Source organism: Balearica regulorum, chromosome 8 (assembly GCF_011004875.1).
Source record: "Balearica regulorum gibbericeps isolate bBalReg1 chromosome 8, bBalReg1.pri, whole genome shotgun sequence".
Classification (NCBI taxonomy): domain Eukaryota; kingdom Metazoa; phylum Chordata; class Aves; order Gruiformes; family Gruidae; genus Balearica; species Balearica regulorum.
This window is the reverse complement of record NC_046191.1, coordinates 31,147,487-31,165,183: the sequence shown is the minus strand read 5'-3', so window position 1 is coordinate 31,165,183 and position 17,697 is coordinate 31,147,487. Positions and strand designations below refer to the sequence as shown.

General features: G+C 55.4%; 1 protein-coding gene across 2 annotated transcripts in view; it reads left to right on the top strand.

Moving 5' to 3' along the window:
• The first annotated feature begins 16,599 nt into the window (after positions 1–16,599).
• The window catches only part of PAPPA2 (pappalysin 2), a 93,236-nt gene continuing 92,138 nt past the window's right edge, over positions 16,600–17,697 (top strand). For both annotated transcript variants that reach the window (XM_075760426.1, XM_075760425.1), the window contains exon 1: positions 16,600–17,131. In XM_075760426.1, coding sequence (XP_075616541.1) covers positions 16,639–17,131 — 493 coding nt within the window. In that variant the 5' untranslated portion in view covers positions 16,600–16,638. The remainder of the gene's footprint in view (positions 17,132–17,697) is intronic.

The window sequence follows — 17,697 nt, the reverse complement described above, 5'->3', positions numbered from 1 at the left end:
CCAACCCTCATTCACGCTTCCTTCTCCTCAACCACCCTCTGCCCACAAACCCATTTTTCTTGAGTCACATTCTCACCAAGACAGGGCAACTGCTGAAAGGTCATCCCACAAAAGTTCACTTCAAATGTTTAAATCTATTTGTTTCCAGGCGGGAACTGTACTCGGGGTGCTCACTGTCCCAGGAACTGTTGAGCCAACCAATTTTCTGGTGGGAAAGCCTGCCAGTGCATTGAAGGCTGAGGGAATTCTGTGGAACACGTTCAGAAAGCAAATGATTGATTCATCATCAGTGGTGGAGAACTGATTCCAGGAATTATGCATGTGCCAAGCTGAAGCCTGTCAAAGCCAGGGAAAAGGTATCCTTGAATTCAGGTCATCAGTCAGCATAGGGAAACACACGGAGGCCCCGGTACAGGAAAGCTTAACTTCCAGCGCATACTCCAGCCTAACTAACCTCCGTTAACGTCAATGGAGATAAAATTAAACATGAGGTCAAGATTTTGGATAAGAGTGGTTTATGGCCTGGAGGCTTACGTGGATGAGAAGGTCAGGCCAACGAGCCGGGGTGTTCAATATTGAGGAATCTAATCAAGGAGCTCCTGCGTAAGCTGCTGTGTGAATCAGGGAATAATTTGGGATAACAGACACATCTGAGTAATTCGTGACCTACTGGCAGGCAATTCACGCAGACAGGCAACATCCATCTACGATGTTAATCCTCACAGAAGTCTTCTAGGGAGACTTATGGGTCCACGGGTAGCTCCATCTCAGGAGGGTTCATTGAGGGAGAAGCTGGGAGCAACTGGGATCGTGGGGACACCCCAGCACACATTGCTGCATGGGGACAGATCTGATCCTTCACCCACCAGCGGCCCAAGAGCCACAGTGCAATACGTGCTTTGGGCAAAGGGGTAACTTCAGGTTTTTCAAGCTGTCCTTGAGAAGAAGGGGATCAACATGAGGTGTGGGGGGCATTACTGTAGACCCCATATCCCCTCCCTGCTCTACCACACACCTCCCAGGTAACCTTGTTTAGACCTGCTGTATAACCTATTTTCCCACTTGAAACATCAGCGTGTGTCTCTGCTTTCAGCTTCAAACATGGTCTGCAAGATCCATCAACTATATTCTGGTGTTCACCAAGAGTCATCATGAAACAGTTAACACCACAAATACAGAAAAAGCCTAGCTTGGAGCTCTAAAACTAGGAATCACAGTGTAAGACTCAAAATCTGGAAAAAAACAAGCTTTATCATCTCTGTTCATCACAAAACAAGTAGTTTTCCAACAGCTAAATACCTACCTCCAGTGACATGTTGCCATGGGATAAAATACCTGCCTGACCTCTCCAGCCCAGACGCATGCTGATGCTATGGCAATATAGCTGTATCTATGGTAGGATTGTGGTTTGCCATGATGTATCTGAGATATTACATCAGATAGGGAAAAGTTTGAGCCCAACACCATCAAATTTCTATTTGACAGTGAATCAGCAGTGCCTTTTGGGATCTTCCTTTGGGTGTACCGTACCTCCACTTGTCTTCATGGACCACATAACTCCAGGCAGTGCCAGGTGCCCTAGAAGCAAGAGGTCCCTCTGCCCTGAGGAGATGTGGTCCAGCTGTTCCACCTGGATTGAAGACACAAAGGGGAGGAGGAAGCCCTGAGCCATTGGCAGATGGGGTAGGACATGGTGACATGGCTGGGATGCACTTGGAGCACCAGCAGAGAGGTGAGGGACAAGGAGAGCTTCCTGAGACCCCATCAGGAGACCTGCACTAACTCTGAATGCACAGGGAAATCTGCTCCAAAACAGTCATCTGTGGGACTGGTGATTTGCCAGAAAGTCTTAAAAAGAAAAAAAAAAATTCCAAGTATAGCTGGAACCAGAATCTATAAAGGATCAACAGGCAGACATTAGCATGATCAGCATCATGCCTGGAGATGCTAGAATAAGGAAGAAAGAAATAAATCTCTTTTTTTTTCCTTTTTTTTTTGGCCATGGAAAGTGCAGGAAAGGGAGGCAGCATGTCAGGTCCTTGCTGGAGTTTGGCCAGGGCCTCGCTAACGCAAGGCTCTGCAGAAGGTGTGAAAGGACTTGCGAGCATCCTGCTCACCTTCTCCTTCTGCAGGATGCACCAGCACAGCCCCCAAGCCAGGGTGCTGGCACCCACCAAGCACTCAGCCACCCTCTCTGCAACGGAATGGAGCATCTTGCTTTTCCTCAAAGGACTCCCACCTGGCCTTGGAGATGGGGAGCAGCTCAGAGCCGTACGGAGCTCCCCATCCTCGCTCTAGCACATGAACGTGGACCCAATTTTTGTGCATCGTTTGTACCATCGTTGGTGCTTCAGAGCCCTCCCGCATGGGGACTGTGTTCTGGCCCTGCTAGCTGGCATCTGCCCGCACGCCTCTGCGTGGCGGATAGCCATCGAGCGGCTTCCACTTAGCTTTAAGAGTGGCTATAAAAAGAGCTTGACAAGATCAAATGCTAATAGAGAGGTTTTCTGAAGGTTGAAACTGATCTGCTTGAGGGCATTTGTGGCGGGGAGATGCCAGGAGAAACCAAATAACCAGTGCATTGTGGAGTAAATCATTTGATTTTAAATACTCTCTGGGAAAGGATCTTACAAGGGGGGGAAAAAACCCTGCTAAGTGCTTGGAAAGCTGTTGCTCTTCTAAATCTCCCCTTTGCTGCAACGCGTATAGAGCATTGCTGTCCAAAGCTACAGATGACAAGTGGGTCTATGCGGGGGACTTTCTTCCCTCGAATTTGTCTGAACCATGTGAAATTTCAGCACCTATGGTATCCTGCCACTGCAGCGTCCATGGATGGTGTGGAAAGCCACCTCCTGCTGCTTGTACCCTTTGGTGGCCCTCCATTTTTGGATTCAGAGGGGCAGCAAACAGTCCCCTGGCCCCTCAATGGCTGGAGGAGCTTTGTTCACATCCTTGAGTATTGTCCCCCCCCACAATGGGCAGAAAGGTCCTACCAACAGAGCTACAGCTCCCTCCTACCCAGCTGCAGCATGAAGCAGTGCCCATCTCCTGCCATGGGGTAGCTGTGTGTCAGTATTGCCTTCTGGGGGTTAGCTCAGTGCAATTCCACCCAAAACATGACCTTTGGGAAGAGGTTCACAGGTTGGTCCTTGCTGTCTGAAATGGGGAGGAGGATGTCGGTATTGGCCTTCCAGGACAGGGATCTAGAGTTGTAGCAACAGCAGGGCAAGCTGGGAGCACCGAAATGGCTCATTAGAGCCCTGCCAGCATCTGTGTCCTCACCTCGGGGGACGATGAATGTCCATGTGAACAGCACCCATGCCATTGGAGCCACAGGGCTTTACCCCTCATGAGCTTCTAGGCCCAGCTCTCCCAATTTCAGTCCATGCTGGCGGACAAAGGCTCCATCACTGCTGGTTTTGTTGTTTGTTTGGTTTTGTCACAGGATAAGTGCTAAGCCAAAAATGGCCTCAGTCTTGCTAGCGTAGCACCATGGCTGAGCCAGGCAGCCTGATTCTCAATGGGTCTGTCGGTGGGAGCGCTGGACCACATGACCATGGTTACACAGCTCTTGGACCAGAGCTACCTCCTAACCAGCCATATCTAAGCACAAGTGTGGGTTCAGCTTCAAAAGAGCCGTGCAGACGTGTCTTTAGGAAGAGCTAGTGCAGATCATCCAGCCAAGCATTACCAGGCAGCTTGGGGACCAGAAATCCCCAGCTGTCCTGCGTGTGGTCCCCATCCTTGCGCTCCCACTCCTTCTCCCCCCGTTTCTGCTTGCTGCCTTTCTCTCCACGCTAATGCATCCAGCGCATAAAAGTGAGGTTTCTGAAAAGATCTCTGAACCCAAAGAGACAGCAGGGAGGTGGAGAGAGAGGGAAAGAGGCTTTTTGAATATTGAATTAAGGCTGTCTCCAGTATTATTGAATTCCCATAAGAAGGCAGCCAGGGAGCCCACTGCTTTAGCGTCCTATGAATATTTCATTGCTTGACTTAAGCTCAGTGAAAATAGTTTCACTGCACAAAAGCACCTCTTTGGTTTGTAGACTTCTCTCCAAGCACGTGGTGATGGTCCCTGCACTCACACCGGCTATGAAGTCACCCTGGCTTGCAGACGGAGTCATCTGACACTACAGCAAACTAAATTTGTTGAACCTGAGTGATCTTTTGGCATGATCTAGCCAGGAATTTCCAGAAGACAACCGGTTACGGCTCAAAACACTTTGGTGGCTTGCTGGGTCAGACCGCACAAGCGCTGCAGTGGTGTTAGAAGCCGTAATGGTCAGTACCTGTGTCTCCGTCCAACCAGGGCAACAGTGGAGAAGGTGCATGGTTGGGGACATCATCTCACCTCACTTCAACTTACCAAGTTGGCTGCAGAACTGGAGATACAAACCATGCATCCTGGTACCCAGTGGTGGGCACTGGCCTTGAGGGTCTGGGTCTGCTTAGTTCCTGAAATTTTAGATGTTTACCTGGAGCTTCTCTGGTTAATCCAAACCATGAATTGGTCAGGCTGGAAATCTTTCCTAAACGGGCTCTTTCACAAAAAGAGGTAGCTCCTGCTTTCAGCCAGGCTGTAAACCCCATTCACCAATGCTATGGAGAACCCTGATGCAAAAGCATTGCTTGCCCCCTCTGCACAGATGAAAATGGTCTCAAATACCATGAAAATACCTGGTTTATCTTCTCCAGGACTGCGGTTTTTGGAAGTGCTGGTGTCCTACCACCCCCTGCTTTTTCTCCGTAACCCAGGAGTTTCCTCTGATATCACCCAACCATCAAAGGTCCCACTCAGAGACAGCAGTGGCAAGAACCTTTTTCTTGTTTATTAGATGAGCTCAGAGGTCTCCTAATCACAGCACTTAACACCTCTCCTTGCTCTGCCAGATGTCATCGCGCAGATCTGGAGTGAGTCGAGTCCGGAGGGGGTTGAATAATTCTATTGCTTGCTTCTCTTTTTTTGTCTCCGCCCCCCCCCCCCCCCCCAGTCTGGAAATCCTCTTCAAAGGCAAAGAGGGCAAATTAATGAGAATTAATTATTTTATTGTAGACAGGGTAGATAACACTGAGGTTACCCAATAATTCCCGTTATAGGGCTGTGTTTCCCAATGCTCAGAACAATGCCAGAACACGGACATTTAGGCAGAAATTGTCTCCCAGGGATTTGCCTCAACCTGAACTTCTCTGGAAAATTTCAGCCAAACTGGGTCAGTTTTTTCCAAGAGAAAAGCCAAGGGAAAGCCATTTGGTTTGCCTGTGGCCAAACACCCTTCCCAAACCTCCTTTGGAAAGCTGTCGCACCCTGTGCTTTACGTGGGGAGGTGAAATTTGGCAAGGAAGGTCCCTCTTGATGGGACCATACTCTCAGTCTTTTTCAGCTTGTTTCCTTAGAGGAGACCAATGCCCTTCGCAGCTTATTTAAGCTTGTAGACTTGTTTTTCTTGTTTTTCTTGTTTTTTCTTGTTTTTCTGAGCAGCGGTTGCTTGACCTGCTGACCAAGAGGTGCAGGCAGCACCATGGTCTGCACCATGGTCCAGTGCCATCCTCCCCGAGTCATATCTCTGGCGAGGTGGAGACCCTCTGTGTCTCCTACACGACTGAGCCTCAGCACTCTCCCTTCCATGGCTGTGGGATCAAACAATCCCTGTAGAGCCCAGGATGGGGAGAGACAGTGGGACAGGGAGCCAGGACCTGCTTTCTGCCTGCTGCAGATAAGGGACTTGCAGGCACCTTCAGCCTGAGAAGAGAGGTGACAGCACATTTTCTGAGCTAATTTCTCATGGTCATAGATCACAGAATGGTTTGGGTTGGAAGGGACCTCAAAGCCCATCTAGTTCCACGCCCTGCCATGGGCAGGGACACCCTCCACTAGCCCAGGTTGCCCAAAGCCCCATCCAACCTGGCCTTGAACACCGCCAGGGATGGGGCACCTCCCTGAGGTCTGATTGCAGAAGGTGCTGCCCCTCTGCAACGTCCTGGGCAGGGACAGCCGGAGGTCCTGGGTGTAGCTGTCACTGTTACACGTTCATGCAGCACAGGAGCAGCATGGTCTTTTCATCACGAACGGTCAGATGCTGCCCCAGGATCACACCGTCTGTCCCCTTTTTCAATTTAATCAGGAGAAACAGTAAGTTCTCTGGGTTAAACGGGTTCTTTGCACGCACAGGGTCTGCACGTTGCACGGCGAGCCCCGTGGCAGATCCGGTCCCGATTACAACCGCAGATCCCTTCAGTGCCTGCCTCGGGTCTGCCCACCCTAGGCTTTAATTTTCTAGGAGGGTGATGACGGGCGGCTCCGGTTGACGTCAATGCAATTGCGTTAGTGCTGCTGAAAACCAGGCCCGTGTCGTCTGCCCCGGCAGAGCCCGCTCGGAGCGTGGCGGCTTGCGGAATCGTTTGGCATACATTAGGTTGGGTAAGATGGATTGCTTGGCTCCTAACTAGGACAGATAGATAAGGATAATGGATGGACAGTCAAAGAGCAACCGTGCTTTAGGCAGATGAATAAATCACTTTGATTGTTCATATATAAACAGGAGATGGCAGCAGGACTTGGCGTTCGAAGTGGGGTGCATCCAATTTGAGCCCTACAATTGTGTTTAAGGATGTAAAAGCTGTTTGAAATGGGCCTCGTTAACTGAGGAAACCCCACTCATAGTACTCCTGTGACAGAGCCAGGGTCACTCAGGACTTGGCTAGGAGCCCCAGTCCCTCTGGTCCCTTGGGAGCCTCCATCCTGAGATGCCACATCCTTATGCCACCCTTCCTGGGGAAGAAGAGGTACCCAGGAAAAGGAAGGGGGCAGCATCCTCCTGCCAAGGGATGCTTACTGCAAGACCTGCCTTCCACCTGCCTACCTGTCTGCACAGGTATCCTGGGTTGCATCCTAGGAGCAGGAAGGTTCTTCAAGAGGCTTTGCAGCTCATGCAGTGCCCTTAATTTCAAAGGATGCTCAGCTCTGGCTTCTCCAGCATCTGGAGATGGGGTGGTGGAGTGATACAGGGCCACCATGGGGAACACATCTCCAGCCTGGCCTCCTCAAGCTGCAGAGCACTGCATTTACTCACGGCAGCCTGTGTGCTCAGCAGAACGGCACTCACCAGGCTCTCAGCCTGTGACACGGGGACATCTTTCTCACCCAAAGTGGTGGACAGCCTGGTTTCAGCTGAAAGCGTTTTTGGCACAGGAGTTGTGGCTCTTTCCGTGGGTGTCTGATCCTGTCGGGATCCATGCTGAGGGCGTGTGGAAATGCCACAGCAGCTGCGGATCAGAGAGGAGAACAAGACCCCCAGCCTGTGCAGGGATGGAACAAGCTCTCGGTGCCCACCCAGGGCAAGGGGCAGCCCTTGACCTGCTTTAGCAGGAGCACCTGGTGTGTTGTCACTGCAAGGGCTTTGCCCACCCAAAGCAGCTGGCCAGGGCGTCCCTGCAGATGTCCTCTCATGCCCCGCACTGGGCTGGGGCATGTTCTTGGTGCCCATGAGCATTCCATACATCCATGGCCTCCCTGCTTACGCCCAGGTGAGTATGGCTTCATCAGAAACTCCCTCTGAGCCTTCGCCCCAAATAACCGCACTGGTGGGTCTGGTTCATGGTGCGGGGCTGCCACGGCTGCTCCCCCATGCCAAATCACAAGAGTCAGCAATTAAGCTCTATCTCAATTAGACTTTGCTCACACTACCAGCTGCCAGCTTTTCCTTGGCAGCCCAGCGCCAGAGATGCTTCTCGCCTTCCTCCGAGGGCTGAAGCAAGCCCTCAGAGACTCCGGCAGCCAACTAATGGTGTCTATCTCCTGATCCATCAGTCCCACCAACCCTCTAATTTCCCCCCAGTGTTGGAGCAAGCCAGGACAATGTTTCGGCCACTGCCTCCCAGCGCAGCCGGGGTCCTGGATACACTTCTGCTCCCTTACCAAAAGCTGATCCAACCCCTTCCCACCAGCCGCCCCCCTCCTTCTCTGTCTGCTCGTTGCCTTAATAACCCTCTGATCAATCTCAGAAGGAACCAGCAACGTGGGAATGGCAGATGGGGAACAGAGCATGAATATTAATTAGCAACGAATTCCAAACAGAGGACTTTAATTACATTAAGACCGCAGGCTCGGAGGCAGTGACTTACTTCCTGCTGTAAATCTGTTGACAGGTCATTTGCCGCAGCGGTGTCGGTGCTCCTTAATGAATGAATATATACATTTCAAGTGCTGGTGTATGGGGGGGAAACAGGGTCTTGCTTCCAAAAACGCAATAGCAAGCCATCGCACCAGCAAGAGAGCTTCGCTCGTGGGGAGGATTTGGGGAAATAATTAGTTGTATAATTACCTGGTAATAATACACCTGTTCTGGGAGCCAGGAGCTCTGCTCGTGGGGCTGGAAACCTCCCGTGCATGAGCCAGACCTGCGGCTTTGTTATATGTGGTCTGGTCACTGGGGGGAGACCAAGAACCGCAGCGCCTTCGCCGGGGATGGGGTGGGTGCCAGGGTCCCCGCCACGCCGGCACGCATGGGTGCGCGCGATGCGCCGGGCCCGCTGCCCGCCTCGGATGGAGCCACTCGAGGACTTCCCTCGCTGCGGTGTTTCACCGGCTCTGGCGGGGCTCACGGTGGGCTCGCGGTGGGGTGGGGACACGTCTCAGCCTCCAGGTTGCTGGTGGTGCTTTGGCAGCGAGGGCGGAGGGTTAGCTGAAAAACCATCTAGCCGTGACCCCGTCCCAGCCCACGGGCAGCAGGAGGTGGAGCAGCACGTTTTCCCCAGCACAGTTTAACCACCTTCCCCAGGAACAAGGCAGCCGCCGCAGGGGACCTTCTGTACCTGCAAAAGGGTCTTTCTGTTTTAATCCCTCAAACTGGCAGGGGACAGCGATGCTGCCAAATGGCCCCTTACGGGGACAACGTTTCTGTACTAAAGGATTCTGCTGGATGCGTTTGGCCTGAGGTTTCCTGCACTGCTAACCAGCTTGAACTAAGAGGGTCACACGAGTGCCAGCACACCGATATCCCAGCAAGACGAAGCTTTAGCTTTATCCTCCTTCACCCCAGCCACCCTTAGTCTGCGGAGCAGCACGTTCCTCCGCAGTCCCCTGCAGCGATGCTGGAGAGCTGTGCTCTGGCTTGGGGCAGCACCCAGCCACCGACCCCTCCGGCGAGTCTGCTGGGCGATGGGTGATGCTCAGGGGACTTCTGCATTGTTAGAACTCCTCCAGCTTGGATCGGGGACGCCAGCTCTACGTGGGACATGGCGTGTTTCCAGACTGGATTCTCCCCAGGGTCTGGGTGAAGGTGAGGAGGGAAAGGACCACTGTGGGAGCTGCGGCGTTGGGCGCAGTGGTGTGGGCTGCAGGAGGGAGCTGATGCGGAGGTCTCCACTGGGTGGGCACACTGAGCTGCAAGGGACTCTCAAGGAGCAGGTTCAGGAGATGGAGGCTTGCACAGGAAGGGCATGCCAGCAAACACCACCTCATCTCCATGCCTAACTGGAACAATCTTGCCTGGAGGGTCCGTACTCTTCCAAAGTGCTCTTACTGATTTTGCTGGCTCACCCTGGACCAGGACTCACACTCTTCTCCCGAGGTTCTTGCCAGCACAACGAGGCTGCCAGGAGCTGGAAGTGCTGCTGGCCAGCTCTGACGGCAGCGCAGGAGTGAGCTCAGGGATGGCTCTGAGTAACTCCCAGCACACCAGGAATCACTTGTGCATCTGCAGCTCCGAAAGAAGCCACAGAAATGGTTGAGGGGAAAACCTGACCTAGGGATGAAGCTTAGAAGAGCTAATTAAGTTTGGCTGAGCTGTGATAAAGGCTACAAGAGCAGGCTACAAAGATGCAATGGGTTTTAGCAGCCAGGAAGGCACTGATTTGGAAGGGGTGGTCCTTGCCAGCAAGGACCTTGTCCTGACCAAGGGTTTCATGCGCGTGCCTTGTCCTCCTCTGCTCAACAGCTGTGGTGAGCGTGAGTGCTCTGGATTTAGATGGCCTTGAGGTGGCACCAGGGTTGGGACCAGGTGGAAAATGCCACAAACGTATCTGGAGCAAAGGTGCCAAACATCCTCAGAAGATGTCTCTGTGCTTTGAGGTGGGCCATGACCACGGCACCATTGCTAAAGAGACACTGAAGGCTAAGGGCTCAGGAGCGTGAAGCCAAAGACTCAAGGGCTTATGTGAGCTTCAGCTAACCGGCACAGAAACCACGCTGTGGCAGGATACATCCCAGTGCAGGTCCTCCAGCAAATGGAGGTACCCACTCTGGTTGCAAAGGCTGAGGGAACCAGCGCTCTTGGTGCCTCCAGCTCCCACTACTTGTGTAGACTCACAGGTACGAGGATGCCACTGGCGTGAGTGTTTGTACGCTGGGTAATGGGTGGTGCCCGAGTTCATCTCTTGGTCTCCTTCCTGGTGCAGCAAAAACCAGGAGGTGTCTTTTACCCAGCCTGGGATAACCACTTTTCCCTCTTGCTTGAGAAGAGCACGTGTGTGCGCATGCTCATCCTTTCTTCCACCTTTTCGCCAGGGCTTCGACCTGCCCCAGGGTGGGACAGGAATGAACCGGGTGGCACAGGTTGATGGCACAGGTTGATGGCACAGATGCGAGGTGGAGGCTGCGAGCTGCCGCAGCAGCTGGCACGTGGCTTCCTCCCCCTCGCTGCCCTGCCTGCGGCTCTCCTGGCAAGTTTATTTTTATCTGTCTCTTCTAAAAATGAGTGGGGAGGGCAGAGGTGTTTCCTTGTTGTGATGAACTTGTCCAAACCCCAAATACTTAAAACCCTGCTAGCCAGCTTTTAAGAGCTGAGTCTGACTCTTTCAACCTTCTTTTTATTGCCCGCTGCCAAATGATAGAGCAGGATCTCCCAGCTGGACTGGGAGCAGGACAGAGGATGTCACGATGACAGTGTGTTTTGGACCAGCAGTCAGGAGGCACCTCTAATTCGTAGTGCCGACCAGTGCCAAAAATCCTGCTTTACCTCGAGGACAGAGGCAGCAAAGTTAACAAATACAGCCCCTTTGCCTCCACCCCAGCCAACGTGCTCCTTTGCTCCTGCTCCATTCTTCTTGCAGCAACTGTTCCCTGGCTCGGGTCAGATGGAGAGATGTTAAAATGGGAGCTTGAGGAGCTGCTGAGCTTTGCATCCGCAAATCTGCCGCGCTGGGGTGGCACGAGCCCTTTCCCCCTCCCCTCGTCCTTCAGATACCTGTAAAGGTTCACTCTGTGTCTTATCAACTGGCTCTAGCAAAGGGCTTTTCTGCCTGGGAGACATGTGGAAAGCGTATATAAATGCGAGAGGCAGAGCGAAGGCTATCTGGAGATGGCCAGGCTTGTTTACACAAGTAATTGCTCTGACACTCCTGCAAGGAAAGTCATGCTCAACTAGGAAAGAGATGCTATCGTGCGAGCAGCACATCCAAGGGGGACTAACAAGCAGATGTTGGTGTGGGCACGGGGATGGTGAAAATGCAGCAAGGTCATGTAATTATTCCTCCTGGATTTACCGCCAGAGCTGCCGTGAGCGTGGTGCTCTCCTGGAGCTCCTGCCAGCAGACCTTGGCTCTGCTGGGGTGGGATTTTGGAAACCTGAGCCTGTCCCTGCTGTGTTTGTACCAATATGCTCCTCCCGCAGGTGGCTGCAGAGCTCACGTCCTCCTCCGGGATCCTGCCTCTGCTGCTGGCATGGGAGCTGTGCGGCATCGTGCCTCCCTTTGGCAGACACTCCCCATCCCAGCTGGGGTACAGAGGTGCACTTGAACAATCCTGACTTAATGGGGCTGAAACTCCCCAACGACAGTGGCAGAATGGGAGGGAAAGGCTGACTGCCTTTCTCCCCCTGCTTTTTCATGTATGCTTTTCCTCCGTGGCTGCTGGAAGAGCTACATTTCATAAAGGCAGATAAGTCCCTGCCTTTTGTGAGCAGTTGGAATAATTTTCAATATCTGGGACACCCCATCTGGCAAAGGTCATGCTCTGTTCTCTGGATGGTCTTAATTTAGCACCTGCAAGTTCTTGGTGAAGTGCAAAACTCCAGGGTGCAGAAAGACCCCTGGAGGCCATTGTGCAGGGAACATCTTCCCTATGTAGAGATGTGAGTGTGCTGCTCAGCATCTGCATCATCCCCACCTCCCAGCTGGAAGTAAATGGTTTTTACTGAGGCTAGCAAGAGCCCTTCAAAGCACAGCTCCGCTGCAGCTCATGGCTCCAGTGTGACATCCCAGGCTGGTCCAAAATAGCTGCACCTGACGCTGATACACCAAACCAGCTTCAAAGCGCCGTAGTTGATGCCCCGGTGAGTGCCTGGCTAGCTGGCTTCCTCCACGGGCTCCTACCATCCCTGCTGCCGTGGGGTGCCACCCACTGTCTGCAGGCTGCGTGGTTCAGAGCAAAGGTGGGGAGGCAGACGTGAGGTGTGAGGATGACGGAGCAGACATATCCTTGGCTGGTTGTTCTTCGCTGTTATTTAAAGTTCATTCCTCGGCTCCGTTGCCAAAGGAGTTGAGGTTGTGTACATGGCTCGTTGAATTCTTGAGGCAGGTATAGCCGAATTTAGCAGAGGAGCTTGGAGAAGTTGTTGTCACCAAACTCATGGGACTAAACACTGTGGTGAAACCCTACCAGGTGTTGTGGGGTGGAGGGGCTGGGGGGAGCCCAGCCTGCACGTCAGACCTTGGAGAACCCAGGCAAGAGAGCCTGTGGGAGGGCTCCCTGCTTGTCTCTTGTCCCTTACGAGATGTGCCCAACTGCAAGGCACGAACACATGGAGACAGGGCTCCAGAGGTTTCACTGCTGGATTTTCGGCGCGCGGCTGTGGACTCCTGCTGGCGCTGGCACCGGCAGCGGCCGCACACCAGGGCTTATCTCCAGACCTACCAGAAGCAGGAAACTCAGCGAGTTCCCAAGCAAACCTCTGGTGCGGGAGGCCAGCGTCTCTGACCTCGGGGGGTCCTGCGCGTTTGAACAGGCTCCTAATCTGCTTGGGAAAAGCAGGCGAACTCGGGAGGGAGAGGAGGGAGGGCTGGGGCTGTGCCCTGAGTGGGGTCACGGTCGCTCGCGGCTTTGATTGCTGAGGCTTGCTGTCTCGGGCTCGCGGGATTTGGCTGCCTGGCCACGAACAAAAAAGCTGGATTCTCCCGGAGCCTTTATTCCCATGTCGAGATCGCTGGTGGTTTCTCGAGGAGGAGTGGAGGGAGAGGAAGGCTTTTGTTGATGGCTTTTGACAGGCATGGGGAAAAGCACAGCTCGGCCTCTGCTCCAACTAAAATGCTGCTCTTCACTTTCCCCCAGCACGGGCTGAGCCTGTGCTGGGAACCCTGCTCCTGCGTGGGGGTCACCCCACAGCTCCGGCTCAGCATCTCGCTTTGATGAGCATGTGGGGCTCCCCCCCTTCCCCCGTGCCTCCTCCCAGAGGCTCCTGGCCGAGGCTCGATGTGGGTCCCCTGCTCCTGCCCAGCACCAGCAGCTGCCTGCTTCAGTCACCCCCCCCAAATAAACCTGACTGTGGAGACCTGCTGCCCAGAGGGTCCAAAGAGCAGGGACGTGCCAGGAAGGACAACGCATGGGGAACGTATGAGGAACATCCAGCCAAACCTACTCTCTGCCACCACTTTGTCCTCCTCCTGCTCCCATCCAGCATCCTTTGTCTTACTCCTGAGCATCAGCAGGTTTGAACTGCAGCTGGACCCTGCCTGGGATGAACATCTCCATCCAGATGCTGCATGCAGGGATCCCTGGAAGATGCAGGGCCATTGCGTTTCCCAGCTAAGCCAGCCCAGCTCTGGGCTGCGACCTCTAATAGATGCCCACCCTGCTTTCCTGAGAGACAGAAAACATGCCGAGCGTACACTGCCGCCACTCTGACATCTTTGAGTCCCTTGCCTTATCCCTGGGGCCAGCCTTTGCTTTACATGCAATGAAATCATCACATTGGTCAAGCTGATTAACCCCTTCTTTGGGAAAACAAAGAAAAATGACCCAAAATACAGGGATTTACTCTGTAGCTGGCAGCGGCACTGAGATGGGAACAGCATTCCAGCATCTCTGCTCCCCAGACACTGATCCAGGGGGAACCGGGAGCTTGGCGTGGCGGGGAGCCCTCCTCTGCTCTCACCCACCTCCCCTCCAAAAAGGGGGCTCCTTGGTGGACCTTCGCTCCTCCTTTGCAGCTCCTGCTCCACAGCAGCCCAACCGACAGCAGAGCTATTTGTTTGCGGGTGTCATTTTGTCACGCAAGTGGCTTAGCCTGGGCCAGAGCCTATATATAGAGGCCTCGCTTGGGTGCATTTTTGGAGGGTTTTATTGCTCTGATGCTGGATTCATCCCAGCCAGGCTGTCCCCAAGGAGCCAGAGCTGCCGGACCTCTCAGATGGCAGCACACACTGCTGAGGGTCTCATGGTCTTGCTTCTTTGGAGTACCTGGTCTGATGACCAGGTAGGGCAGGGTGTTGTGTGGCAAGATGATTAATAACCGCTTAATAAGGTCACCACCATTCAAAATAAGCCGTTCTGTGGGATCCTGTCTTATCATGCTCTGGTAGAGAGGGCTATCAGGAGCTCAGTTCATTCCTGAATGAATACGCACTACAAACAACGCTTGTTGGCGTTGGCCCCAGGACAACACTCTTGTTGGGCCACCTCACCCGTGCCAAAAGCCAAGCTGGGTTATCTCGATACCCCCACTGCCGGCGGACGGGCACCGTTCGGTGCAGGCAGGAGAGCTGCAAACCTCTTCTCTCCTCCTCCCCGTGAGTGATGGGCGCTCGTGTTGTGCTTGGATGCCGTTCATGCCCCAAAGGTCCTCGGGAGCTGCTCGAGCTCCTTCGCATGAGCCATCCCTGCTCTGCCTGGCCTTGTTCGCCTTCTCCGTGTCCTCCCTTCCTCTCCTTGCCCTCTCCAGGCACCTTACCTCGCCATGCCCTTACTTCTCCGTGTGCTTACACCTACCTTCCTCCTTCCCAGGGGGTTGGTGAAGCACGGCACTCACCCCTCCTAACCCTCAAGTTTTTCCAGCACTATTTTTTTTTATCTCCCCCTACTAAAGCACCAGCCCCCCCCCCACCTCCTCCCATCACCCTCCCACCTTGAGAAGACAAAAAAACCCCAAAAAACCCAACCAACCCCAACCCCAAGCAGTCAGCTCCTGCTGTTTGTTCTCAAATCCCTTCCCTCCTGCCTCCCTGGTTTGAAAGCCTGTACCCTGGAAGGGGCCTCCCAGCTTTCGCTGGCAACCCTGCTTCAGACTGACCGCCACAGATAGTGTTTGGGAGTGAAAAAAAAAAAAAGAAAAGAAAAGAAAAAAAAAATCTCTCTCCTTGCTGAAGTTTTCCTAGTCTCCCGCGCCGCGTGCTGGTGTGACAGCGTCTCTGGAACCAAGAGGAAAGTTTGGGGGCTTGATTTCTCACCCGTATGCTGTGAACAGCTCTCCCCTGGCAGCGCCGGTGCTGTACCCGCTGGCAGGGTGGGTGGGGGGGTGAGATGTGTCACCTCCCCCCCCCCCCCGGTGCATCGATGGGTTTTTGGGGGGAATTTTTTTTGGCTTTTGGATGTGGCTCTTTTCCTCTTGCACAGATAAGGTGCCTCCAGCCCACCTTTCTGCACGTGTCAAACAGATGGGATCGTTGTTCGGGGAAGGAAAAAAAAAATAAAAGAGAGAAAACAGCAGAAAAATCTCTGGCTGAGGGGGGACACTGGGTCTCTCTGCACACCTTGAGTCTGAGACCACGTCTCCTCTCGCTGGGGGAGGACTGCCCCCTCCTTTCCTTTTCTTTTGCTCCCCCCTAGGTGATGGAGATGGAGGATGAAGGTGAGGCGAGCAAGCAGATATCACACCCAGAGCTACGACAAGAAAAAACCACGGGCACGTTTCAACTTAGAAAGAAAAAAAAAAAAAAAAAAATCCCAAACAATTAAAAAAAAAAAAAAAAAGAAAGGAAAAGAAACCAAGTGCCGGACTGCCAAGCGGAGAAATAAGAAAGGCAGCGAGCCCGGCTGAGGGAAAGGCTGATGGGCCAAGCCAAGAGCAGCCCAGGACAGGGCAGGTGTTGTCGGTGCTGTCCCAAAGCCTCGGTGGCGGGGAGGGGGATGCGGAGGGGACCCAACGCCCCCTCCGGGGGCGTTGGGTCCCCTCCGCATCCCCCTCCCCGCCAGCATCCTGGGCAGCGCCCGGGAGGGCGGAGGGAAGGGAGGGCGATGCTCCGCTCGGGATTTATTAGATTGGACATAATCATCTTTAAATAAGGCAGCCCCCCCCCTCCACACCCCTCCTTGGTGGGGGGGGGGGGGGGGGGGGGGAAGCGGAGCGCCTCGGGGTTTTCTAGATAAGGGCGTCTAACGCATCCCCCGCTCCCGTAGGCAGAGCCGGGCAGAGCAGAGAGCCGCGCAGGGGCTGCCGTGCCCCGGGAACCCCGGCTGCAAGCAGAAGGGGGGTCCCCGCCGCAGTGCTCTCGCCCTCCTTCTCCTCCTCCTCCTCTTCCTCCTCCTCCCGCAGGAGCAGAGGGGAGGAGAGCGGTGCCGGGGAAAAGTTGGGGGCAGCGGCTGCGGCGGGGGCCGGGGGAGGATGCCCCGGTGCTGCCGCCCGCCGCCCCCCTGAGTGCCCCCCCCCAAATCCCCGGGGCCACCCCCCACCCCCCCACCCCACCCCCCAATTTTCGTCCCCAAGGAGGATGCTGCGCGACGGGGCCCCCCTGGCCGCGCTGCTGCTTGCGGCGCTCAGCCTGACCCGCGGGGACCCCCGGTCCCCCGACCCCTCGCCGCTCTCCGCTTGCGGGATGGAGGCACCGAACCGCCGTGCCGCCCCCCCGCATCACCCCTACGGGCTGTACCCGCAGGGGCCCGGTGCGCACGGGGTGCTCGGCGCTGCAGCTCCACCGGGCTCCGGGCGGCCGCGGGGCCGGAGACCGCGGGGAGCCGAAGGAGGCGGAGAAGAACCGAGGGGCGAGGCGGACGGCCAGGTCCGGAGGGAAAAGCTACGGGGCCGGGAGCCGCAGGTGCCGAGCCCCCCCCGGGAGCGGCCGCTGCCCACCCTGTACTTCTCCGGCGGCCGGGAGCAGCTGGCGGCGCGGCCGGAGGCGCTGCCCGACATCCCGCGGGAGGAGTTCACGCTGGAGGTGTGGGTGAAGGCGGAGGGAGGACAGAGCAACCCGGCCATCATCGCAGGTAAAACCCGTCACGCCGGCGGGCAGGCAGGGAGGGATGGGGACCCGACACCCCCACCCCAAATCCCGGGGGGGGGGGACACTCGCCTGCCTTCTCCTCTGGGCAGGTGACACCCCGCGCCCCCACCCGTGTCCTCAGCACCCCAGGCGTGAAATATTTCTCCTTCCCTCGAGACCAAACCCTAAAACATCCCCTCCCCTCTCTTTCCCCCCCGCCCCGTCCTTCCAGCCCGGCCCCTCCCGGCTCCTCTCTAGTTTCTCCCTCTCCTCCCGCCGGGAGCTGGAAGGTCCCTTTGGGGGGGACACGCTCCGTCCGACTCCCCCCCGACCTTCCCCCCCCCCCCTTTCCTCCTTCCCCGGGGCCGCGGGCACGCCGGGGACTTTCCGGGGCTCCCCGCCGGGCCAAGCGGCCGCGGCTCCCCGCGCTCCCCCCCCCCCCCGGCCCCGGCCCCGGCCGGGCTCCCGGCGGGTCCCCGGGGCTGGCGGCCGCACGGTGGCAGCCGCGCCGCACGCACGGCCCCGGCCCCGGCCCCGGCATCCCCCCCCCCGCCTGCCCCCTCCCCCGGG